This window comes from Pezoporus flaviventris, unplaced genomic scaffold (genome assembly GCF_033815535.1).
Source record: "Pezoporus flaviventris isolate CSIRO_AGI_PZ_B2104156 unplaced genomic scaffold, CSIRO_AGI_Pfla_v1 ptg000002l, whole genome shotgun sequence".
Lineage (NCBI taxonomy): Eukaryota > Metazoa > Chordata > Aves > Psittaciformes > Psittacidae > Pezoporus > Pezoporus flaviventris.
Genome location: NW_026892550.1, coordinates 83,031,740 through 83,059,659, shown reverse-complemented (window position 1 = coordinate 83,059,659; position 27,920 = coordinate 83,031,740). Strand labels below are relative to the sequence as shown.

The 27,920-nt window shown below is 37.4% G+C and overlaps 1 protein-coding gene across 3 annotated transcripts in view; it reads left to right on the top strand.

The window, feature by feature from the left end:
• ERC1 (ELKS/RAB6-interacting/CAST family member 1) overlaps positions 1 to 27,920 on the top strand; it is a 295,399-nt gene that overhangs the window by 247,438 nt on the left and 20,041 nt on the right. For all 3 annotated transcript variants that reach the window (XM_061444782.1, XM_061444783.1, XM_061444784.1), the window contains one exon: positions 14,465 to 14,566. In XM_061444782.1, coding sequence (XP_061300766.1) covers positions 14,465 to 14,566 — 102 coding nt within the window. The remainder of the gene's footprint in view (positions 1 to 14,464; positions 14,567 to 27,920) is intronic.

Below are 27,920 nucleotides of genomic sequence, written 5' to 3'. Positions count from 1 at the left end.
ACAGGCACTGAGGCACTGTTTTTCAGTTAAATAAAGAGAGAATATTAGAACAGGTCTTTTTCGTGAATACATCCAACAGAGCATTTAAGTATTTATTTCTGTGGTGTTTCTGTGCTCCAGAGTTTACATTGAGAACAGTTATCCTCAGTTGCTGACAGTCTTTGTGTACACTGATGAGTTTGTGAGATAGGAGCAAAAGCTCAAAAAGAGCCATGTAGAAGAGCTCAAGAGTGCAAACAGTTGTTCATGCAAGGAATAAAATTATAGGTACATCTTCTTTTGCTTAGCTTCTACCATTTGCTGGGTAATTGGGAAGGACCCATACACGACTACTCCCTGTTTGTTGTCCAGTGGCAGGATGTGCCTCAGGGGTAAAGTATTTGAGACTTTCCGACAATTGGTTCTTGTGGCTGGGTTGGTTTGGCATCACTCTTTTGGTATTTGAATTGATGATGTTTGAAGGCTGACCAGAAAATACAGTGAGCTTATAATTACATTTAAATCTTGTCACTTAGACACATTCTTTAAGGAATTCTGAAGTTCTGGTGACAGACAGGATTCCACTTAAACATTTAAATAATCTTGATGAGATAAACCTAGGAATGTATTTTTTGTGAAGAAACAGGAATTTCAGATATATAAATACCAGAATTTCAGATTCAAGAAGATTTTGAATTACTTTTTTGAACTCAGTAAAAATACTGTGATTTTCCAACATAAGTGTGTAACCATCCTTAGTGATATTTCATTCACTGAATGCAGCTTTTTCTGTACCAAATTATTCCTGCTCATTTGGGCTGTCCTACCTGGCACTGACAATTGTCTAGAAGATACAAGTTTCCTTTTCCTTCATCTCCATTCAAAATGTACTAACTTGATACATTATGCTTATGTGTTCCTACATTTATTGGTGTTATTCCCCAGGAAACACACCACACACTGAACAGCTTTATTTGTAGTTGTTTCTCTTTGAATGAAAAGCCTACCAAATCTGTGACTTTAACAACTATCTTATACAGAAAGCAGTTCACATATTGGTAGTTGGTAGAAAGGTAGTAGCAAAAAGCTGAAAGGCATTTTACCAGTGTTACTATTGGGTTTACTTTGTGTAAAATCTGTAACTGCTGAGGTGATAGATGGTGCAAGCAAGGTGTATTCCAAAACCATGTAAGGAGAAGGTGAAGTCGGAGATACAAGCTGACTGAATGGCTTTCATAAACTAAAAATATAGAAAGTTCCAAGTAGATTACAGATTAACAGTTGTATGACTTCATATGTCAGTGATATGTTCTTTACTTGAAGGAGGAATGATGGAAAAAATTGTGCACCTAGAAATATATAATGAAAATTAATGATCTATAAGATAGAATATATTGCATGTTTGGAATTCTTTCTGTGTTGTTTTGGGAGTAACATAATAAATCAGTGGGGTTTTTTGCTTGAGAATCAAAAATACATAGTCTGCAATAGAGAATTTTAATCCCCACCATTTTACAAATTGAGAATGGAAACATTAAATCTTAACTGTACAGAATGAACTTCAGCTTCAGTAAATAGTGAGCTGTTGATGAACAGTGGTCTCAGGTATTTTTGAGTTTAGGCACTGAAATGCCTCTCAGTCTACTGATATTTTTTCTCGTCCACTGTATTAAGCTCCTTAGAGTTCTGAAAATAATTTCCCTTTTAGAAACAATCTGATTGAGCCTAGTCCAGTACACCATATCTCAAGGTAGCAAATAGGTATTGCAGGGGAAAAGAAAAGTTTCGTGTTGCAGTTGGAAATCTTAAGATACATGCTATCAGTTAGGACTAGTTTCTTGATACTAACCCTTCATGAGTTTACATACCAAGCCATGGAATTTGATAGAAAAGTATGTCAAGTTTATCAAAAGGAGTCATAGATTTATGAAACGAGGCATCAGTTATTCATGATAGCTTCTGCGAATGGACGGGTGCTGATAGCTCCAGATTCCCCTCAGTTCTGTTAAATTCTAAAGAATCCAAGCCTAAAAAAATTACTATTCATGTTTTAGTGCTGAATAAATTATACATTTTACTCCTTAACAAGTACATGCTGTTTTCTACACTCCTTCTCTAAGGTGAAAAAATAGTCAGGACCAAAGAAAAGGTGTAGTTTTTCCCTAAAGGTAATGTATTTGCCAGTTGACATTTGTGATTGTGTGTAGAGACGGGATGGAAGTTTGTCTGCTGGCTACTAACTTGGGAAGCTGTGAGGAGTCTGGTAACAGCTGCCAAGTCTGAAAGACACAGGATGAGAAAGTTGATACTAACGGAGATCCTGCTTCCAGACCTTCACGTGAATGGAGTCTGCAGAGGATGCTGTTAAATATGAGGTAGTGATCTTGGCAGATCATCTTTAGGGCAGTTGTGTTCTACTGCCTCTGAGTGGACCTGTACTGAACAGAGGTTCAGTCTGCCCTTCTTTGCCTTAAATGGGTTACCAAAGGTTTGACTCTTTTCAGTACCAAGAAGTGCTTTTAGGGATTAGTCCAAGATGGTGCATAAAGACAAAATAAGGCTCAAAGTCAGTTATCAAAAGGTTGATGTCAGATTTTACGTGACATAATGAAATATTTATCATGTGGCTGTAAGATCAGTTTGCTGGTCAAGCAGTCTCAGATTCAAATATGAGTAAATTTACCTTTGCAATAACATATCAATTTTAGGTCATCAGTAGTTTAGGTGAATGTTAGTCTCTCAACTTCCATAAAGCTTTAGCCTGCAGATATATATTAAATTCTGACCACAGTACTGGTGCCTGGGGAAGAAATGGTCTTTTATGTTGAGTACATCCCTGGTTGAGGGGTAGCCATTTTATTAGGGGTTTTGTTCTCTTTGAGCACAGCTTTACAGTCACAGAACTTAGTCATTTGTTCTCTTACTTTGTGTTTACCACCAATTCCTGACTGTCTTAGTGTGAATACAAATATTTCCTGTGGTTGAGTAAACAAAACATAACTGCACGTCTCACAGCTGATTCCAGCTAAGTTCTTCTCAGGATCTGAGCTACGTAGGTATCTCTTGTTTTAACAGTGGATTTCTATTTGGGAAGGAGAAACTTAACCTTTTTAAACATTCAATTTTACTGCAGTACCACACAGAATCCTTTTCACAGTTGAAGAAATGACTCTTCAGTTTTTTCACATTAACCTGAAACGTAACTGTAATTTCTGATACCAGGCCAATGTGCCCTCCATCTCCAAAACACTCATAGATATAACCTTGGCTTTGCCTCCTTTATTAGAGTTAGCAGCCCAAACTTCTGCCAACTGCTGACATTAATGGTGGTGAAAAAATAATAAAAGCAATATAGTGATCCTTCAGAACACACACATACAAAAGTTGTTTAAAACTTGGAAGACTGCATGGGTTTATTTGCTCTGTGGAAGTAATAAGTACTGTACCTTCTCATTCTGTTTTTTTTCTGGTTTTGTTTTGGTTTGGTTTTTTTTTTAAGAGAAGTACATTTATTTATACACAGAGATCTTCATTTTGTGCACTTTTTGAGTCTCTGCCGGGTCTCATAGAGAGGTATCAGTGTGTTCTTCTGGACTGGAAAAGGATTCACAGATTTGGTGGAAAAGATCCACAGGTTGGGAAGTGGAAACTGAGAGAAGTTCCTTATGGTCCATCTCTATCCTCTTCATCACTGTCAGATGATGATGACAAGATTTCTTGATCTCTCTTTCCTCCTTTCCTGATAACCAAAACTAGCGAAGACTTTTCCATTGTCAGCCAGCCAGCAATCTGTTTTGTGTTTCAAAGAGGGCTTAAAAAATATGAATGCTTCCTTGTTTCCTCCTAGGTCTTCTAGCGGCAGATAAATCAGTGGAGGTTGCCCCGTCCTTCTCGTCGTCTCTACTTCTTCCTCTGCTTTGTCAGGGCTCTTTAACATGTGGCATCACCTATCTAAGTTTAATGACTTTGCAGTTAAGGATTGTTAAGAAAAGAATACCAGAGGTATGACTGGCTGTTTTTTCATCTTGTTCCACAGACCTTTTGATGATTCTGTGCCAGAGACAGAATTTTCTAAGCTTTACAGGGTGCTTTATGGTGTCCATTGGCTGGGCCTCTACTCATATGTAATGGCATAATATAATGTAAATCACAGAAAGACAGCTGATTAGGAATAGAGTAAACAATGACAGGAATACTGTCTGAAATGCAGACTCCTTAGAGAAATTCATCTGAACAAGCTGGCATATTTCTATACATTGTGTGCCATGAGTTTTGTAGAAAGGAAAAGAATCGCTTTGCTTGGTAAGAAAAATTCTGGCACAAATACAGCAGAAAACCTGGATGTTTCTTCAGTTTTTCCAGCTAGTGCTGTTATCTAAGCTGTGATGCAGACCTAATAGGAAAAATCAACCTCTGCTGGAAGAAAAAGAAAGAAAGAAATGAAAAAAAAAGTGTTGGTTTATTATGCTCCTCCTTGCTTGTGTACTGCATGCAAGAGCAGGGCAAATAGACAGGAATCATCTGTCCAACTCTGTACTGCACATGTGCTGCTGTGTGCTCAGGCAGGGATCCTGCCTCTGTGGACCAAACACAGGGACAGTGTGGATGGACAGGAATCTTGTGTCTGCAGACCACACGCACAGATGGTGTGGACAGACAGGAATGTAATGTCTGTGTGTTTGTATGGATCTTACGAGGCAGAGCTCTTCTGCGTGGATGTCAACCCTAATAATTGGCCATACAGAGAAAATTCTTAGCTTTAATTTAGTTTGGGGTAGCAAAGCTCTGTTGGTTGTCAAAGGAAATGCCCTTTCAACTCTTCCCTCCAGCAGTTACCAGGGAGGGTTTTGTCTAGATTCAAAGATGAAAGCAAAGCATAAAAATAATATTCTTTTTCTTTTATACACAACAGCTTTTGAAATTAGTTTCAGAACAAGCATAAATAGTCTTGAGCTTTCCTTGTGGGCTTTGTTTTTTTTTTTAAAGTTGCTATCAACACTGTTTATATCATGTAGACACAGACACATTCATGTATACACCCAGAGCTCAGTTCTGGGCAGTTACAGACAGTCTCTGTTGAGATGATACTGAGCAGCTCACATCACTTTAGCATCTAAGAATTTGTATCTGTACGTAACTACTTTTTTTGCCAAGAACACCATGTATAGAGGGGGGTTACCATTAACAACTCTTTGAAGCTGCAGGCAAATGCAATTGAAGTGGTGAGTCATATAACAATAAAAATATATAAGGCTAAAAGAGCTGTGGTAAAAACACTATATATACCTTCCAAAACTAAAAATACCTAGATAAAGGAATGTTTTTACTATATTTATTGTAAAAACACAGTTACAATAGACAAAGATTTGAAAACTTCCAAATTACATCAACTATGAAAGGTGTATGTAGATACACGCGAGCAGGTGGCCTACAAATTATTTTGTTGAAGTAGGGGTTCATGACTATCTTTTAAGATTTTAAAGTAGGATGCATCTTGTATATAAATTCCTAGATGAGATTTTGCTAATCGATTTTTGTAGGTATTGGTGGACTGAGAAGCTTTCTGATTTCAAACTAGAAGAAAAAGTAAGAGAAAAAAGCGAAGTGACTAAGGCAGTTGTGTTATACAGGCAGCTTTGTGAAGTTGAGCATATGCAAGTGGATTTATTTTGGAAAGGAGAATCAAATAGAATAACAAAAGGAAGAGGGACAGAGCAAAGTAGATGAGAGTATGATGAGCAGCTTGTGGAATGAAGCTGAAGTGAAAAAGGAAGGAGAAATTTCAAATAAACAGTTATAACAAAAGAGGAGTCCCATCAACTATGTCAAACAAAGCTTCTATTTTTGATAGAAACACTTGTCTGTTCTACAGGATACAATGCAGGGATTTGCCTTCAGATATTTATAGATTTTCTAAGACTAACCTTATCTCTGGTGCCTAATTCTTTTGCTTAAATTGCACGAGTTTAAGGTAATCACAGGATCGTTACAATGTTAGAATGCATTTCCAACCTTAGCATAACCTGAGATTTCTTTTACATTTTGCTTTGTAAAACACCAACCTATCAAGTTTTTAGGGAGTGTTTATGCTGCAAAGTACATTTCAGCTTGGTTTTCTGGCTGCTTTTTTGTCTTTGATTTTCTCTTAATTGATAAAATAAAGATGAATTTTTTAGCTTGGACCCACAAACACACTGTGAGAGGGGAAAAATGAGCAAGGGAAGAAGTGTATTCAGGAGTTTTCAACAGTTTGAGTAATAAGGACCATGACAAAGACTGGTATTTCCTTTCGCGGTATAAAATTAGTATTTCACTTTTTTGTTCAAGTGAGTTGTCCTTGGTAGCATGTATCAAAGTGAGTTAAAGAGACTGAATAAACTGTATATATTAAACGTTCAGCAGACACATGAACTAAACATGAGGGCCTCCCTGCTGTTCACTTGAGAATCTGTAGCAATTTGGCCTCCCAGAGTCTTAAAGAAAGGCACGGAGTATGGTATCAAACAACTCCACTTCTATGCAACATTTAAGGCGAGGATATATTGAGAGACTATATCCAAACTCTTACAACTTGAACAAAACATGCAAATTTGGACTAGCTTTTATCCTAAAGTCCTCCAAAGAGGAGTTTAAATCACAGTGCTATCCATCTGCTCCCACCAAGTAACTTTTCAATTTATTGACTGCTTTCAACCAAATTTGACAGAGGAAAGAAGTCTCAAAGACTGTGTAACTTACAGGAACTTAATTAACATCCACAGCTGGGTAGAGGTGAAAAAGCCCGAAGTAGTGCTCCCACACAGGGAAAGGCAAGAAGAATTGTGCCGTGATATATTTTGTTTGGCTGAAGCATACACATATGGCTGGCCATTCAGAACACGCATACTTTCACACTGGTCCCAGCTGACTTTTGCCTGGAGACACCATGGGGGAGGCAGGCTGGAGAAAGCGATTTTTCTAGGGTTGAAGACCATGCTTAGAAGATGTAGAATATAAATCCAAAGTGCACAGACTTCATTAGCCAGCATAAAATGGGTAATAAAGTGGACTCATATGCTTTTCGAGGGTAGCCATCCTGTCTGTGAAAGAATCCAGTTCTTAACTGATTAAAGAAGTAATGGAGACGGCACAATAGATAGAGAGTAGATGTAGCAGCATGATTAAGCAAAACCCAGTTGCTGTTAACATAATTTAAATAGATGAGTCTTTTCTGCTCTCAGGGCATGCATCACTAAAGGGTACTGATCTTACATTCGCTGGCAGGGAGTTCTGCAGTGAGGCCCTTCTTCTCTGCTGCAGCATGGAACCAAGATCAGACTTGCCCTAACAGACTGCACCATAGGGCAGGCTTGTAACACATAAATACTTACCTGCTTACTTTAAACCTAGAGTATAGAGGATTTGTATGCTCACTACAGGAATGTGAATATAGGCCGTTCTCTTTTTTCATCTTAAGGATTAAAACACCAGCTCATTTTGCTTGCCATTGCTGTCTTCAGATCAATTTCAGTCAGTAATTTCTTTGGGTTTGTGTAGTGTGAGAGATCCAGGATTCTTTGAGGATGTTGTCACAGGATACCATTTGCCCTGTCCTTTTGATCCTGCCTGAAATGTGGGGTTTTTTTTGATGCATAGGCCACCCAGACAGTATAAATTAGGATTACAATATGGTGGGAAACATTCTCAGACTCCAGCTCTTTCTCAGACATCTTTGAGATACAGGAAAACACACCTTAATGATATTTCTGCAGAAGACCTTTACATGCACAGGAAAGATGCCAAAGAACTAACATACTTGGTTTGCTCCTGTGCAGTTAAGCATGAGAGAAGGAGGGGGGGGTTAATTATTATTTATTTATTTTAGTTTCTTTTTGAACCTGGGACTGGGCAGACTCCAGCTCTTGTGAAACAAATAATTGAGAAAGACATTTTTATTACCACTGATGGGTCAGTCTTTAAACACAGCTTGAGGTATCTCTAAAGAGAGTACAGGAGAACTAAAGAAATGTGGTGTTTATGTGGTATAAACACAACAAGGAGTCCCAAACACAAGATCTGATTTGGATTGTCTTTTGTGTGACTGGTTTTGTTTACACAGGAATCAGAGCAACCGATTTCAATAGATTTTGTCATCAAGCAAGCCCATAGTTAGTTATTTGATCATCTCGTAAGGAACTAATAAAATTCCAACTGATACATTCCTTTACAAGGAAAATTTCAGTTCAAAGTCTGTTTTTTAAATCCATCCACATATATCTACGTATGTCAAGCCTTGGAGAGAACTCCGTATCTAGATAATCTGCCTCCTTTAGTTCAAAGGTTTTTGGAATATGAATTCTCCAGAATGAAGTTTCTCCATAATTACCATATGTGTGGAGATGAGCACAAAAATTGAATCATTGCACACAGAAATTAACTGGACTGATAAAGTCTTTAACTTTAGGATATAATGTTGTTGTAACATTGCCAACCTTCAATCCGGGAGCCAGTATCTCAGGTGGAATCTGTGTTAAGTCCTTCAGGCTTTGACAAACCCCAGCAGCTGCACAGTGCACATGCACAAACACAGGCTCCAGGTTGTACAAACTGTAGTAATAGGAATAGTTTTTATTTGCATGAAGCTGAACCTTGTATTTGTTTGCTGTTAACCGAAGAATCCTACTTGCTAATCTTAAATGTAGCTGAAAAGAAAGCCAAACCTAATTAATGATGTGTCTTTTAAACCTTACGAACAAAAATGACAACTCAGCATGTACCATCTCTTTACAAATTTAAAAAATATATCCCAGGTCATTAAATATCATAAATGGGAAGGGGGCATTGAATAAAATCTCAAAACAACCTTTCAGAGACCCTTTGTTCAAGGGAGTTATACACTCAAGGTAAGTGTGCATTCAAGTACTTTCGAGGTAGGTATAGATACACTCAAAGCAGTGATGTAGGATTTCACATTCTAGTAACAGGTAAGGAGGGATTATTCTCTCTGTGTTTCTCACAGCCAGATTCCAGCACAGAGCTGTTGGATATTTACAGGGAGTATGTGTGTCTTCAGTAAATGGAAAAGGAGTATGCAAGAACATAATTTTCAGAGATACTGAATTTGGCACATGACTTAGGGGAAAAAAAAAAATCTCCTAAGTCTCTCCATTATATTTTTATGTTATTAGTGGTGAAAAGGTTTCTAAACTGTTGCATTTGCATGGGTGTGCTTCCCATGGAATCGGATGACTCCTTTAACGCATTGACACACTGTCTCAACCACATATCCATTTGTCACAAGTACAGTCATTATATTAATGTTTGCTTAATGTGGGGCTTACTAAACTCCACATTAAAGGGTTAATAAATCTTGTTTGTACTGGTTAACAACGCCAGAAATATCCTTCTCAAATATTTTACAAAAAATGAGAAAGTAGGCATTGATATCATGGTTTCTGCTTTGTTGCATGGTAGAAAGACAGATGTGATGGAAAATCTTTGAGTAAGTTACTGCATACATAACATAGTATGAAGCAGACTAATAGAGAAAATGCACAGCTTATAAGATCATATCTGCTATTTATTAGAGGACTTGTCTAGAGATACAGAAATGTGTGATTCCTATGAATAAAATTTGGTTTCAGAAACTTGCCAGGGTAATGGTTACCAGAACACTAGCTATCCTGCAGAAATGCTTAAGAAAGGTATGTATTCTCATTATAACATACAATTTAGTGCAAGCTTTCAAATAAAAACATTCTTTAAAATATATTATAAACAATGTCTGCAGTTAAATCTGTGGGTTTCAAATTTATATCTGGAATTCCACTATAAAGAGTTTGTCAGACCTGGGAAGGACTCCTCTAGGTTTTATCAGCTATATTCCAGAATGTGTCTCTGACTTTCCCCTACGCTTTGTGGATCAGCATCAGTTCTGGTTTTTCTCATGTAATAATTTAACTGTGATACAATCTATTAATTTGGTCTTTAGGATGGACGTGCACAAGTAAGCTACCAGCATAGCCTGCAGTGAACATAAAGTAATCTGCTCTTAGCAACCTACAGGTGAGAGTGTGCTTTGAAGCAGTACATCCATGAAAGTGGAACTTGGTGATTCTTAAATAAAATTCACCATGGATACAGTTTTGGCAGCTAAAATATCATACATGTGCTGTTTGGAATGAAATTTTTCACGTGTTGGTTGCATTAGGAATAGTCTACTCCATGGTAATTTCCTTATTTACACAAACATTTAGTGGTTATAGAATACAGGCAGAAGTAAACTGTACAATAACCAGAAAGAGTTTGGTGGGATCCCTGCAGGACCAGGGCAACAAAAGGAGAAAGAGCACATTTAAAAGAAGTGGTGATGCTGACCATTCACATGTATGATTAATACAAGCTTGTCTCATATTTTCTTCTGGGATTAAGTAACGATGAGAAGCAAGAAGGGTATTAAGTGTATCAGAGAGGCAAAAAGACAATTGCAGAAGTTTGGAAGGGGAGAAAGGGAAAGTAGGCAAGATCTCATAGACTACTAGAGGGTAGTCTAACATATAACCAGAAGAAGCTGGAGTTTTTTAGATACAGTACCCTTGCAAATGTTATGCTTCAGGCTTGTGGTTCACAGAATCAGTTCTGCAGACATCTTTTCTTATGGCAAGTTCTCCACAGTCATTTCTGGCTTTCAGTCAGGAGCTTGAGAGTGTGCAATGGCTCTTCAGTAATTCTGAGGTTTGACACTAGTTTAAAGGGTTTGTTTGTTCTTTTGCACACGATTAGTAGGAGACTAAGGAGTGTTGTTAAGGGCTTTGACAAGATATAGGGTTTTGGGGGCAGGGTGTGATTGGAAGGCAGGGAATAAGATTATGAAATCTGTTCTGTTAGAAGAAAGAAACCTTCTGGACAAAAAAATTAAAAACCCTGTTGAGTTGCAGCGTCTTGTCCTGTTTTTTTTCGTTCTAGCATTTTGTCTGCATATGCATGGAGAAGGTACCTGTAATGGCGCCTGCTATTTTTTAAGCAAAATTTGGGTCCGACATCCAGTTCTTATCATCACTAGTTCTGCTTGCGAGCTCTGGAGGTTTTAGACAAAAGCACTCCTGACACAACCGATTTGTCTGCACTGTTCATTTATTTTCTCACAGGACACAGTGGTTAAACCACTTTGTTGTTCATAATTTTACAGTGATGTAGAAATGTTTGCCCTAGGATCTGCGCCATAACCTCATAAGGTGGGAGAGGATTGTAGAATAGCACCATGACAAAGCAGTTCAGGACTGCAGGATGTTGGAGTGGTTCCCCACAGTAAACGATTTGTTTTTAAATCATTGCAACAGCCATATGCTCTAGAAATTTCCATGCTTTTGAACTTTTCTTTTTTTTTCTGGAAGGAGGGGAGCAGTAGGAGAGAAACTGAGTTCATGTATTTCCAGTTATTTTCAAAATTACCAATTAGAAGTTTGTCAGTCAGTATTCCAGTCCTAAGAAAAAGCTTTTCGTTTCCGTGTTTGACACAAAGAGAAATAGAAAAATATTATAATGCTGTATTACATATTTTATTTACAACACTGCTTGTTGGAATTTTAATGTTGGAAAAGAATTTTTAGTGGTATCCATCAGGAAGTAGACTGGTTTTCTTCCATCGCTTGATTTTCGCCTAATTACAATGATACATGTGTAAATTAGCTCCTGTAGTGAAATCACAATACTGATTTTGGTGGTTTCTTGGCAAGACATATATATCACAAACATGCACTCTTAGGGTAACAGCAGAAGCCATGGAAGGTCAGATTGTATTAAAGGAGGAACATAGAAAATGTCCTCCTAGGTGAAGTAATGGGTATGATTGTCATCATCAGGATGCTGCAGAAATTGTTTTGGGTTAAAATGTTCGAAGGGCTGTAATGGAGCTAAGCAGCTAAACCGTATTTAGCTACCAAGAGGAAATTTGGAACTTGGCTTCCTCTTCCTTTGAAAACTCCAGCCTTGATTGCTGTAAAATTAGCTGAAGATGAAAAGCCCAAATAATAAGAATTGCAGCATATTTTAGATCACATCCATCCTGCTGCTGAGAGAGCATCACGAGCTACCAGTTTGCTCAAGGTCTTGTCCAGTCACATTTTCAGTGTCTGGATGTCCTTCAGTGCAAGGATGGCAGCCTCTTGGCAGCCTGTTGTGTTTGATCAGCCTTGTTAGGATAATTTTCCTGATTTTCTGAAATTCTGTTCCAATTTGCATCCATTGTCTCATGTCCTGTCCCCTCCAGGAAGAGTGAGGCTTCATCTTCTCTGTTTCCTGCTATCAAGTAATTAAAGAGGCCTCCTGTTTTTTTCAGGCTAAACCAACCCAGTTTTCTCAGCCTCTTGTCGTACCTCCTGCCATGTATTAATAGTAGGTTATTCTACTTGAAGTGACAGAAATATGCAACCTCTTCAGTCCCACTTCAGAATTTTCAGTGAAGGATACTGTGCTTTAAATGTTTATATTTTTATATCCTTCTCTTCCTGAATGAGTGTTAACATAGTTTTTTTCATGCAGTATAATAAAATGGGCTGCCTCTGAGAAGAGCTACTTTTTCTCTCAGAAAAGTTAATGTGCTATACTAACATTCTGCTGAACTTCTGCTTTTTGACAAATTTTTCTTTCCATATGCGCACTAAAAGTTGTGTAAGGAGTTATTACTTATTATCAAACCCAAAAATTTCCGAAGAAATATGAAATCATTTAAGATCAGTAGCTCTCATTGCAAAGAAGACATTGTTAAAGAGCCAACCTTAAATATAATAATAAATATGGAGAAAGCACCTTTATAATAGACTGGCTGTTTAAGTATTAATGCAGCATGTTTCAAGTAATGATTTATGAATGATGAGTCAGACTTGGAATTCAAAACTTGTTTGACAAAAAGAGCAAACAATATAAAGATTTTGCATGATTAAATTGCTTATTGCTTCAGTTCAATTCATTGTTAGCTTTGTTAAATTAATCCAAGAATAAAATCAAATCCAGATTCAAACCCTGGACCTTCTCTGTAATAATCTGAGTACAGTCAAGTTGAATCTGCATTCTCTAGCCTCGAGGTACTCATTAAAATTAGTTTCCAGTGAGAAACCATGCAGTTATGAAGGGATTGAATCAACAGCTGGCATTTTTACAGTAAGCTTTGAGCTTTCATTTAAGGCATTTAATTTTAGTGCATTGCTGATGATTTAATATGTCTAGCTGTGCATAATTTACTATGTATCATATCTAACATAGGTCTGGCTAGCCTTTTTATTTTTTTGGAATACAAGGATTTCACAAAGCTCAAAATGGGGCTTTGTTTACCTAATGAGCTGGGAGGAGAAATGCTGTCACTCCATTTAGGGTCTGTTCTAGGTGTGAGTGCCCGAGGACAGTGTCACCCAGATAACTTGGAAGTGAAGTATCTAGCATAGGGCTGGCAGTTCACTTTGCAAGACCCTCGACCCAGCTATTTCATAGTCCTCTCTAGGCTACTCCTAGAGTGTCGTTGCTGCCTGAATGGTCTTTGTGAGCCCTTCTGGGCAGGTGGGACATTTTGCCCAGGTGGATTTCTTTCCTTGTTTGTGTGCATGTGTTTGTAGGTGCTTAGGGACCTCGTTTAAGGGTAGTATATTAAAAGGGCTTTGTCTCACACTGTCCTTTGCACACACAGTCATGTAGTATGTTTTAATGTTCATTGCAACTCCTTATCTGGAATGGTAATGTTAAGGTAAGGTATTCCATTTATTCTTCCACAATTTATTTTACAGCTTGTGTTTTTAAAAATCATGCATCCTCCAGAACTTGAAATTTCCTGAAAAGTTGAAGAAAAGCTGGGAAACTTGTTTTGTATTTTGTTAATTCTTTGCTTGGCTGTGTGCGGTTTTAAATTTTATAGATTTTTTTTATGTCACCTTTTCTTCCCAAAGGCGTATGTGTTAACTTTTTAATTTCCTCACAGGAAGGCTTTTCTATAATTAACATTTTTCTGACCAAGCTCAGAATTTTCCTACTCTTAGGTGTATCAGTTGAAAACTGATTTGCGTATTGAAGCTGGATGGACTACTTCGGTAATAACCTACTTTCAGCTTGTTTACTCTTTTTACCTGACGTAGGGACATCAAACTGATGTTTTCACCGAATTTTTCTCCAAATTGGTGTTTGAACCTTAGTTGCAAAGGTCTATAAGAATAAATTAGTTTCTTTGTATGCACATGAACACTACAACTTTTAGTAGGTGCAAGTCAGATGAGCCACTTACTTGCAAAACTAATTTAGCCTCAAAGTGAAGTGGTTGGAATGTGTCTCCAAGTTTTTACCAGACCTTAACAGTAATACCTACTGATTTCTCTACAGTAGTACCTAGTGACACTGTTTATGTGTTTTATTTTTTTCCATATATGGATTTTGCATATACAGGGTAGCATAAACGCCCTATTCCCTTTAGTCCCTATGAGCACATTAGAAAGTAGACTGATATTATTCTTTCTGTTTTTAATAGACTCAGAACCGTATGAAGCTGATGGCTGACAACTATGAGGATGACCACCTCAAATCCTCATCCCATTCCAACCAAACCAACCACAAACCCTCCCCTGACCAGGTAATGTGTGTCTCTTTTTGGTTTTTAAGTAATTTTTACTAGGGGAGCTGATTATTTTGAGTCATATGTAATTTTCCCTGACATGCTTGCAGTACCTTGGAACAAAAACAGCATTCCAGAGTGCAGTTATAAACCAGAAATGGATGTTACTGTTGTGTCAACTTCACTGAAAACTCCTGAAATGTGAACAAACAGTTCCTAGTACCAAGCTGTTATTAAGTGGGTTGAGATGAGGGGACAGACAATGAAAAGGAGGAAAGAAATGTGCAAAACAGAAGTCCTGTCTGGAATATTCAGATTTTCGTAACTCAGGTTTACTGCTTGAGTGTGTGGAGTGTCCAGGACTGTTTCTTGTCTTCAGTAGCAGGAAATCATGCTCCAGGATCAGCTTTCTGATCTATGGATTGCATACGAGCAGTTCCCTTCATTTCCCATGGGGAAATCCTGGCCTCTGTGCCAAATGAGCACAGACTGCTCCCTCACAAACTCAGTGGACCGTGAACTGAAGGAAAATCAATTTGCCATCTCCAAGGCAGTGAGGAGCCTCCTGTGTCATTTACAAAGCACAGCCATGTGCTTGATAACTATCAGAGAGATTACCTATCCCTTGGGTAACACAGAAAATGCCAGCCCAATTGCATATCCCATGATGTAATCTCATCCATTCCAGTTTAATTAAAATATTAGTGATCATTAATCACTGCCTTGACAAAGTGAAGGAATGTTTGGCACTCCTCTGCCCTCTGGCTTATCTAGAAATTGTTGAGATCTGAAGCAAGGCATCTCACTCTAGACCTTTAAATACCAATTTAGTGATATACAGAAATTATGAGTAATGTGCAAAAGGAAAATGGCAAAAAACAATTACATACTCACCTTACCAAAATAGATATTTAGAAATCTCTTCATGTCTTTATCAGAAGACAGTAAGGGATATATAAAGAAATTAACAGAAAAAATCTCATTTTCAAAGCAATTTCCTTTTGCGTCTTGTTTTAATATCCTTCTCCACTGTAAATTGACTGTCTTGAATTTTCTGCAATGCTTTTGGAAAATGTTGGTCTTACCTTCTTCAGGAGAGTGCAGTCGTTAATACTGCGAATTAAATGGCTTTTTCTTATCTTAATTTGGACGAAATGTTAGAATAGCTGTTGTTTCTACATTGCAAATCTATAGAGAAATTAAGCCATTTCTAGAATGTAAGTGTAGTAAATGCTTGTGAACAAATGCAGCATAGCATGCTTGAATGAAATGAAAATGCAAAGAAAATGAAATTAAAAGATAAAATGTCAAGAAAAGATGACATTTAAACATTTAAGGAAATTCTTGCAATCACCTCACTGGGGAAGGTGATAGGAAGGAGGGTGTGGGAGGAGGGTCTGATTGCACTTTGCCTTTGCAAAGAAGCATTTTAAAAGCTAACAAAGGCTACAAGAGAGCAAAGAAAGGTGTATCTCAAGGTGGCTCAGAATATTGCATAAGGAATTAAACACTTTGTACTACTATTTGTACTTACATATGTGCTTTAAATACTAACCGACTCTTTATTTCATTCCCATGCTGCTCTGGGGCTTTTCTCTCATTGCCACCTCTGCACCCCTAGGATGAGGAGGAGGGTATTTGGGCATAACCAGTCAGATGCTCTTAGTTCAGCCATTTTGTTCAGAACGGTGAGAATCAACTTTTCTTGCCAATAGAAAAGTTTACAGCAGTCACTCTCACATCTTACTCCCGCGTGCTTTGTGAAACCTGGTTGTGCTCCTTCCGCCTTGCTTGTGTAGGCTCTGCATGAGCTTGTTTCTCGTGTGTTTATGTGTAGTTTGCAATTTTCTTCTTCTCATCATCGTGTCATTCTTTCATGATGTTATGGGGAGAACTTTCCAGGGCATGTAATTGAGTTTCTATGCAAAGCAAACTCTTAATGTGTACAAGAGAACAGGAAATGTCTCTCATATCATTTATCATTGGCTTCATGGAGGAAATGTTTTCAGTCAGATTCTTTTTCAAAGCAGTTTGCACTGTAGCCAAATCTGTGTATGCTTTTTCGATTCTGGTTAGTAAAGAATTTGCTCAAAGATAATGTTTCTCCTGAAGATAATGTTCCTCCTGAAGGTTTTAAGCATGTTGAGATCTGCTGCCGAGATTGCTGCCATGCATGCTGACCTAACCAGTCACAGACACTTAACAACTCAAAATAGATGACTCTTGATATGGACTGTAACTTTTCTGTAAATTTGAAGACAAAGAGGAATATCCTCTTAACCTTCCACTCTCCCTTCCATCTCCCTTGTTCTTTTAAAATAACTGGGGAGAAATTGGTAGCTATTTGTCATTTGAAGTACAGTTTGTTTCTCTATGTCTGCATCCACACTTTTCTCTTTTCTGCCGTCAAATTGTCCCCACAATAACCCCCATTTCCAGAAGAGAGGGCAGTACACAATACAGAGCCCTTTTCCTCTGGCCTGTTCTGTAGCAAAGACATCATTTGTTGACCAGGAGCTTTGATATATAGCTACAAAAGTAAAATATCAATTGTCATGCTACAGTACGTAGGATTCATTTATGCATTGTATTATCAGTTTGAAAGCACAATATATTTATTTGAAGTACTTAAAGTATTTTAAGGAATTGAGATGCGATGACCCTATTTTAAAAATTTATGTGGAACTTTTTCTTTCTTCACTTATGCTTTTAAAGAAAAATTTCACATGAGTTTCACAGTTTTTCTCAGAATTTGTTTTTTTCTGTATCAATTATTTGAAAGAAAGCACTTCTGAAAAATCTGTGGAAATTTTGGACCCTTGAATTTCAGAAATTACTTCTTTATATTACATTTGTAAAACATTCATGAAAGAATAAGCTGCTCTCTCATCTCTTTGCACTTGCTCAATTAACTGCAGACTTACATGTCTGTCTGTATAGATCAAATCCCTCTTTTCAAGTCAACCATCTGAAAAAATTAATCCAACTGTGGCAGCGTTAAACTTGAATTTCATGCCTTGGGGTTTGAACTGAGAAAATCTCTTTAGTGGAAAAATTGATAAAGTGCTTCATTAATTTACACTCGCTGTTGATTTCACATTCTTCTTGAATCACCACTCTTGCAATGGTTGTGTGTTAGTGTATGATGTTAAAAGTTTTAGAGAGAAATGCTTGTAAAGATCTGCTGAAGCACAACAATTAAACGTGAAAGATCAGGTAAGTAAATGATGAAAAGGAAGAGGACACTCACTGTGAAGGTAGGAATAATTCTGATTTTCATTCTAGAGCAAACATGGAGGTTGTGTAGAAAACACTGATACAAAGATCTTTCTCTTTTCCTCTCTCATCTGCTGATACACTTATGAGTACAACGGTGCTAAGAGTATGGTTTCTCTTAGAGTACTGAATTAATGGGCTATTCACATTAAATACAGCATCTCTCTCCGCTTTGTACTTGAGGCATTTTCCTCAGAAAAATCCGTTACAGCATGTCCTAGTCAAAATAATGAGGCAGTCAGCATCCTTGCATTACATGCATCCCATCTGAGAATCATGTCAGCCTCAAGATTGTCTTGCTTACATCAACAGGGAAAGTATAAAAGTGATTGAAGACTCCCAAGCCAGTTATTCCAAAAAAAGTGCATGTTTTTACCATGGTTATTCCATGTACATTCAAAAAAAACCAAAAAAACAGCAACAAAAAAACAAACAGGTCCTTACTCTCTTTGTAAATGCAAAGAAGCTGTAAGTCACAGAGTTTTAACCTGCATGTGTTAAATTAAATGCATATATTACAATGATAAAAAATTGGCTAATAGCGTAGGACCTGGTGATAACTTTGTTTTTTAAAGTTGCTGTAGGTCTGAGTATGTAGTCACCTCTGGTCAGTACTGAAGATAAACTAGAGACCATCAGAATATCTACAGTAGCAGACTGTTATTTTTTCTTTATGTTTTGTGGTTTAAGGGTTTTCGCCTCCAGCATTCTGGAACTGACTGAATTTAATATTTAATTACACCAGTTCCGTACATGACAGCATTATCAGATATAACTCCTCGAAATGGGGCACTGTTTCTAAACATATCCGCCCTTCCTGTAGTTTCAGAAAATGGTAGTTTGCATTTCAGTTTACAGTTCAATGTAAATACCATCTTTCATCCTTAAACAGTCTTTCCTAGCCTTTTATTCTAGGCTCTTTTCCTTGCTGTCTGAATTTCATATGACTCCTTTTATTCCCCAGATGGAGCTCTATCCTCCGTTATATCCAGTCATATTCCAATGTGTTTTATTAGAATGCCCCTTTGTCTTTCTCAAATGCCAAAGTGGTCTGCCCAATGGCTTAATCAGTTATTACTCACTTTTATCAAAAATAATATGAATTTGCGCTTTATGAGGTTTAATGCATACAAAAGGATACGTGTAGTTGCACATGTACCTTCTTGTAGATATGTACCACGTATGTGCTATATCAGGTAAGGAAGCAAAGCTTCCATACATGAACTTCCCAAGCTGCTCACTTCATCTGGTTTCCTTGTGAGGAAGTGTGAGTAGGTTCAGTAATCTGTGCCACCTCTGCCCATAAGAAATGAGGAGGACTGCTTTTGTTGAATGGGTGTAGTAGGCATAGGATCACAAAAAACTGTTGAAAGAGGAAGAGTGAAAGACAATCAAATTAAAAGACATGAGGAAAAGTGAGGGCACAATAAAAGTGCTAAGGACAAGAACAGAAGAGCAAAACTGAAACTCTCAAGTGCTGAGAGATTTATCCTGGTATGTAATTTATGCGTACTGTACGTGCGTTTTTAAGTATGCGTGCTGTTGCAGAGCATTTGTCTTCCCGTCTTCCATGGCTCTGGCTTGCAGCAGGAGTTGGAGCTAGTAGATGCTGTCACTGGACAAGTTTTTTGAACTCATTCTGTGGAAGCGTTTTCTGTTAGCGGCTGCCAATAAATCCTGAAGTCATGGATCTGCCTGCTAAGGAGCAAAACATGGTTTTGCTGTGCTCAAATTCCAGGATCAAAATCTGAAAATTAATTTGATGCTTATTAGAGTAACAGTGGAACGTTCAAAGAGCTAGCATTGAACTGGAGTGCATAAAAATGGGGATCTTTCAAGATTATGAAAATATTGGCAAGTTTCTATTACTGTAAAAATATTGCAAGACAAAAAGCCTCTTATTTGTGACATTTTTCTGTAATACTTGAGCTGGACAAATATTAAACAAAAGCAGAGTATTGTGAGTTGACTGCAAAAGACACTAGCCTAACTTAATGGATCTAAGATTTCAGAGGTGATGCCTGTGGTGGAAACAGAGGTAAGTCATAACAGGGGAAAATATTTGAATCATTTTTAACAACTGAAAAGCAGTCAATTCAAGTAAATTTCATAGACTCCTTGCCAAACCGAATATAAATTATAATTTGCAACATCACTAATTACAAGTATGCATCATGTAAAAAAGTCTGCATTTTTTGATGTAATTTGGCTTTGCCAAGACTTCTTCTGTAGATGAGAGTCATTGAAACTGAACTGAAATAGAAAGTCATCAATAAGAGAATGTTTTATAAATTCAGGTTTAATTTTTGAACTATAGGGTTTTTTTTTAATCAAGAGCTCATAATATTCTAAAGGTCACCTTTAATTAATATGTTGTTTCTCAAAACAGTTTCATTCTTAATAGCATTTGTGATTATTAAAGGGAAATGGAGGTTGAATGACATTTCTGTATTACATTTATTAGGACAAAGGTATTAAACAGGATTACAGTAAGAATGATAGAAACAGCTAAACGTTACAGAGAAGTTGATCAAGTAGACATATGGAAAAACCAGCTGAATGCTTAAGGTTGTAAGCTGTATGTTTCTAATTTGTATCTGCAGAGCAGTTCTCTCTTGCTAGGAATACCCAGGATTGAGCATTCACAATTTCCTTTTTGTTGTGGAGGGGATATTTATTATTCCATTTTACAGCTAAAAGGAAATGCAAACCGAATGGACACCTAGTCAGGCAGCATGCATAGCTATTCAAACAGATTTAGAGGACAGTGGCAGACCTAGGTGACAGGCAACAGCCTGAAACACTATGACTACTTTGATGGTAGAGTAAGAGGGATAGAAATAATGACAATGAGGGCAGGACATCTCAGGATTTAACTTAATCTTCGCCACAGATTTCAAACCCCATGGACTTTTCATGGAGATCACTACAGAACTTAAAGTGTCCATGCTTTTGGAAGTTTGGGTTGAAATATTGGGGTTTTTTTCCTACATTATTTGGTGTTTGGATTAATATACTGATTTCTTTTAGCGAAGTAAATATCTTACTCTTTTTCAAATGATGGCACAGGCATTCATTCACTGATAAATGTGATCTTTCTCTCGACGAGACACATTTTATGCTTGCAGCATGTAGAGAGCTTCTCGTCCTTCTGCCACACTTCTTTCAGATTCTCAGTATTGCCACTTATTACACTGTGACCTCATAAGCCTTTTAAAGAAATTTATTTTCAGTATGGTCTTTTTAATTTTGAGATCATGCAGAATGGTCAGAAACACCAAGCTTTCGTGCCTGACTTGTATTACAATGTAATTTACTGGACACGGTACTAGACCACGATTCAGAAGATAAATTCTTTCCTGGCATCGTCTCCAACCAGTCACTTGTTCTCTTTCTGCCTGTCTCAAATTCTCTGACTGTAAAATGAGCTAAAGTTTTTGTAAAGTGGAAGTTCTCCTTGGGAAGCATGCTGTATAAGTGCTAGGTAATATTATTACACAATAGCTTAAAATAGTGTTGTTACAGAGATACGACGGTGATTCTAATGCCTCATTTTGCATTTGTTCCCAAAATTTGACTCAATTTATTAATACTTCTGATTTTTCCTTCCAAGATCCTGTTCCTTCCCACAAAAGGGAAAATAACCCATATGTTAAACATTTCAAGCAGCTGCTATTCCAGCATGCTGAACAGAGCTCTTTAGACCACTGCCTCCTCTTCTTCATTGTCATGTTTTGTCATCTGAAGGGTCATTTCTTCCCCTTCCTGAAAGTCTACAGACTGATTGTGTACTTTATAATAATCTGGTACAATATGTTCATTCCAGTTCTTCATTCGTATGTGTAAAAACACCGTGAAAGAATGTCTTATGCTTTAGAGACATACCCTGTGGAAAACTTTTGGGCATCTACATAAAATCTTAATTTACTTAAACATTATCACTTGGCTTGACTGAGAGATAAGATGCCAGATTTGTTTTGTCATACTGGTGACAGCCAGGCCTCTTCACTCCCACTTTCCAGATGGGCAGCCCTTTAGTAAGAACCCTTAATGTGATGCACTCAAATAAGGTGATGTAACTAATTAATTGTGACGAGGGCAGCACTTTGAATACAGTTGTCCGGTTAATCACAGGACCTGCTTTCCATCCATGCTTTTCTGGAGCCCTGCTTATGTGGGTGTCATCGTTAATTATGAAACTGAAGGACTTCTGTGCCGTCAAGTTCAGGCAAGGAAACACAAAGAGTTCATGGACCAACAATTACTGCTGTAAGGAAATATAATTCAAGGTCCTGGTTTAGCTATCACACAATTATCTGTTCCTTTCAAGCCTTTTCAAGCTTTGCCTTTTTGCGGAGAAAAACCTTTTCTCCTTTGGCTCTCTGAATAATGGAGAGCTTTTTGTGACCTTCTCACTTTAGTGTAAGTAAAAATCCTGTTATGGTAGAGTGAACAACTTAAGTGATCCTTAGTATTTTGTTTTATAATTAATCTACCATTCCAATTTTGAAATCATGTCTTCCCACGTTCTCTCTTATTCTATACCCATACCGGTATGTAATCTCTTACCCAGTAAGCGCTGCTAGACTGGGATGGCCCAGCCTAGAGAAGAATGCTGTCCTTAAAATTATGTCAACTTCTGCTTCTGGTCCTTTTCCTGTATCTGGGAACAGTTCTTTTGCTAGCTTTTTGGGTCTTTTATTTTTGGTTGTTTCTTTTTTTAAAACAACTCCAGTATTATTTTGTTATCTTAATAACTATTTTATCTTTGAAGAATGCATTCTCTGTCCAAGAATGTTATATCTACAAGCACGAATGAATTGATCTTGATACACTGTTCATCTTCTTTCTGATCCCAGAATGATAAGACCAAGATTTCCAGATGGAGTTTTGTAATCTGCAGCTCTGGGATGAATTAAGCACTCGCAACAGAGGTGTAACTGGGTTGTATCACTGTCTTCCTATTATTCTTACAGATCAAAGAAGATCACAAGTAGATACTTACATTCTAAAACATTCAAAACAGATGGCTGGTTTCTTTTTGTAGAGATTTGTGCTTTTCAGCAAAACAATTGCAAAAAGGCCATCATTCATTTCTACCAAATGAGATTATTCCAGGTCTGTGTCTTATTTTCTTCTTTGATTTGCAGCTGAATATGATCTTCTTCTAGTGGCTTGGCCTTTGTAGCAAGTAGGAATTCTATACTCAGTTTTGTTTGTGGCCACTTCAGGAGATTTGTTGCTTACAGCTTGTGTGATAGTCTCCACTGTCTCCCAATTACTCTGCCATTTAAATTTCTTACAGCACTCGTCCACACCCCAGAATGCAGAAGCTTCTGCAAACTATGGATACGCTGTTGGTGACATACAGGAGAGGGAAGCTGAGCCCTGGCACTTACTCATAAGCAGGATAGAGCCAGAAGAGAAATAGCTGCAGCCAGGCTGGCGGTGTTGCTGCCAGCACCTTTTAGTTGTCAGTTAGGAGGAAAGAAACTGAGGGAAGGCAGAGATGAACAATGTTAAAGAAAGAATCAAGCCCAAACCTGCTTTCCAACATATTAACTATGAAAATAAGCTCAAGAGAAATATGACTAAAATAAAAAGTGATAAGGGCATGTAGCCAATCTAGATGCTGTATTTTCCTGGCTGGTAGAGTTCATAATTTCTGATGGACATGTCAGGATTTACAGTTCCAACTCATAGTAGGCTCACCATGGGCGGTCCAACTACATTTGATTGTTTAATGCAGCATATAGATAAGAATTACTCTACATCTGTCTAAATTGATGTGTTTCTTAATTGCATTTTGCATTTGAACATAGAGCAAACAAGTCTAAAAAGAATTCCTAAAGACACATAAACCAGGTGTTTAGTGGCTTCATGTAGCTTTGCTGTGAAAGTTTCATGTAGCAGGTAGAGAGCTGGAACAGCAGAATGAAAACGCAGTGTTAGAGAGGAAAGAGACAAAGATTCCTATCACCTGCAGACAGGGAGGTTATAGTTCATCTGAACAGGAAAAGCACTGATTGTGTTCTCTGGTAGACTACTTAAGAAATACCTTCTGTTTTCTATTAGCAATGGAACAGACGGCAGGGAGACAGAAGAATGCAGTCACTGATACATAAGCATTCCCATGGACACACTCTCCCAGTATATGTGCTGCAATGTTCTGCTTTCAAACAAAAGCATATTAGCCACTGTTTCCTTTTATCCTTTGTAATAGGAAGGAGCAATAGACAAAATACAGTACAGCAAGGAATGTGTGTGCTTTCTTGTTCACTGTTGTATAGATAACAAGTGCTAGAGAGCCTGAATCAATTAAAAATATAAGCAGGTTGTTCTTGCTTATTCTTAAGCTGCTATGTTCTTGTAGAGAAGGAATCAATATAAAATCTAGAGAATTCTTTGAAATCAAAGCTTGCCTAATTATACCTTCAAAAGTTTGATCAGGAGGATGCTATTTAAATCCATAGTACAAGCTGCAGACAGTTGTTAAACTATTTTCACTTGCTGTACTTTTTCTTCCCTTGACGATACTCTAGTTGTCAATATTATACGTTTGACTACCCAGTTTCACAGCTTTCTGTGATTTAATTTATTATTCAAAATTTTAACCTGATAACTAACACGACTCCCAGAAATTAAATTCTCAAATGAAGGAGATTTTAATATAATGAAGTGGAAGATTTCAAGTTCTCTGTAGATCCCACCTTACTTTGCCCATTCTGTTTTGCTGCAGAACTAAGCTGCTGGGTTGTTGCATTCCCAAGCAATTGTAAGGACAAAAGAAAACTTAGACAAATAAAATATCATTTCAATTTGTATGTTCTGATCACATCTTGCAGTTAAGCTACAGGTTTCTGTCCTCTGCCTCAGCTAGGAAAGAGGCATATGGACTGTCAGAGAACAAAGAGGTGCCATATGTGCACAGTGCAATTAGTTATATTTAGGGGTGAGGGTTTGGATGAATACTCTTGGTTTTGAAAGTGGGGGATCGATGAAACAGGTAAAATTCAAGCTGTGTGTAGACAGTACCTTCAGCTGTGCCAGGGTAGCTCATTGTAAGCATTTGTATTCCCCTATGGTCCACAGTCCACCAGTGTATTTCAGTTGTGATCTGCAGTAGTCCCTGCTATTCTGCACATGGTTCCCCACAGGCTTTTGCTCCGCAGCCCATGTAAGCAAAAGTTGCAGTGTCATGAAAAAGCACTTCTGGATTTGTTATGTATAAAAATATTTTGTAACTATTTGCTCATTTAAGAATCGTGCCAACCCACTGCAATTCTTTGCTTCACCTACATTGTAGGGAAAAGATTTTATTTAAACAGAGGCAGCTAATGACAAAACTACTTTCACTGTTTTGTGTTTTCTCTTCTTTTTTTCTGGTCTGGATTTTCCCAAGGTGAAGAGGGTGAACTCTGGAAATCATTAATCCATGGGATTTGTTCATGGTGTATAAAAATTTCAAAAATAATTTGGTATATAAAAATGATTTCCTAATTGATCTTGTCAGAAATAGGCTGAGTAAGACAGTTCTGTCAAAATAGCCAGAATTTCTTTCAGCTCGTCACGCATGTTGGTTTGGTTTGGTTTGGTTTATGAGGAGAAAATGATGAAGGTTAGGTTTAAATCCATTTTTTTGCTTTAAAATAAATCTAAAGAAAACTGAGCCTGTCCCTGAGCTTTTGTGTTGTGATCTTCGGAAGAAACCAAGTATCTCTGTACAGCAGTGAACTGAGCTGAACTGAACTGAGGTCAGGCTGTGTCTTTTTGAGCACTTTCTTCTGTTTCCATTTAAAATAATGAAGGGAAGACATCAGTGATAAATTGTTCTGAATTTGGGAAAGCTTTGCATTTTCTGAGCCAAATTCATGCCTCATAAAACTCCATTGCATTCAATAGCTACAAGATGATTGTAGTTGAACCCTTGAGTTTGTTGCCAAACACAAATGGTCTGAGTAAGAAGGCGTAATTCAATTTGCCATGCAGATACTTCCAGACTATATCATTCGGTATCTTAGTTTATTTCCATATCTCCCATATAAGATATTTTGCTATATAGGCAAAATTTTCTTGTCTGGTAATATCCATAACAAAACCCAGATACAGGGAAACATCCAAGGACCCACTGTGATCCACTCCATCTTTTGTTAGATTTGTCAGGTCCTCCTTGGAATAATTTCTTTTTAACAAACATATGTATTTACCCAGACTTTGAGCCCATCTTCTCCTGTTTAATGGTAGTTTGGGAAGTAAGTTTTGCTGGGTAGCATAGTTGCATCTGTATGTAAAAAAGTTTAAACGATTTCCCATGCTCACATGAAAAATATGATTGATAAGAGATAAAGGGCAACCTCCTTTTAACTGATTTGCCAAGCATATTTGTTATATACAGGCTGAAGTTTTGAGGGGGTCGTTGGGGGTATTTGGGGGTTTGGTTTGTAGGGTTTTTTTTTTCAGAATTCCTTAGTTTTTTGCCTTTGCAGAATCTACAACGAAAACTCAAGGTCCGTAGATCAGGCTACCAAGCTAGAGCATTCATCAGTTAGTTAATTCCTTGGAAACTTTCTGATTCATTCAATCTACAGTTCTTTGTAACACTTTTGATACAAAACCAGTGAAATTTTGACCCCATATTATTTACTTTGACCCCAAGATTACTCTGCAATTCTATTTTATTTTCGTCTTGATACAGCTGTTCTTCCAGGGATTTTCCTCAAATTTTTAAAGGTTTATGGCTAAGTTGAGAAAAAAATACTAAATTATTTGATTACAAAATGAAGAGCACTTATATGCATTACTCTGCCTTTTAGTGTTCTGTAACGAATATATACACGTGGCATATGTGCAAGCAAGATGGTCAAGCCTAAAAGGGGAACATGACAGCAGTCATGCTAGTGCCAAGTATACATAAGGCTCTTTGTATGTCATTTTCTATTTTTTTTTTTTTTTTTTGCTTGCTGGTATGTATCTGTAAGAAAAGGATTGCTGCTGTTGATCCATGATCAACGTGCATGTTGATGCATGGTTCTGCTATGTGAGGCAAGTTGTGTAAGGAGATAACTTTTACAAGACCAACTGGTGCAGCTGGAAAAACAGACAAGCTTTTAGGGGTGCTTGTAAGACTTTCTTCAACATGGGAGCTGCAAGTTTATTGCTAAGTAGACATTTAAGAGGTATTCTCTGAAATTACTAAAATTAATTACTTGGTTCCGCAAAAGAAAAGTGCTTGCTTCCTTCAGAGAAGGAAATGTTAGCAGGGAGAAAGATGACCAGGTCATTAGCCCTTCTGCCTGCGGAACCCATAATTTAAAGCTGGTAGTTGTTGTGAATGAGTCATGTTACACATCAATTAAAACCCTACTTTATGCCACAGACGTCTATGGATAGTCGATATCACATTTATCTTGGATCGACACTGCTGCATTTATACCATCCATTCACTGGTTTTCTTTTTCATATAGCCACCTACCTGTTTATGCATATATACATTAGGCACTGCTTAGACAAACTTTTAGACACCAGTCTTTGTGCGGTAGGTGTATTCATCTTTCACAGTAAAACTGACCAAACATTTAGATAGGTCTCTCCAACCACATTCAGTTACAGATACCTTTTCTTAGCCATGCGGCATATATATGCATATTTCAATGCAGACTCCTATAATAAAAAACTTTTAAATGCATATACTCGTATTTCAGCTGACCATTGTACAGCAACAGCAGAACTACCACTGAAGAAGCAGGATTAGTTCTGTTCTAAAGCATTTTTTTGCCTCAGTGACTTGTGCAACTACACTTAGATTCACATCTGTCATGCTCAGAGTTTAAAAAACAAACAAAAAAAAATCCGTGAAATCTCAAGAAAACTGAACATGCTGTTTTCAAGTTGAATTTGTTTTAGAATATGTCTTTATCAGTTGGTAGAGATGGTTTGGATTTATATCAGAGATTCATCAAGCTTTTCATGTTTCTGCTTCAGAGCTGTAGTGATTGCTTTTTTTAGGAAAACACGTTGTCAGACTTAGCTGGCCATTAACAATATTCTGAACTTGAGGGTACATTAAGCAGACTTCATTCCATGCATTGATGAGGAT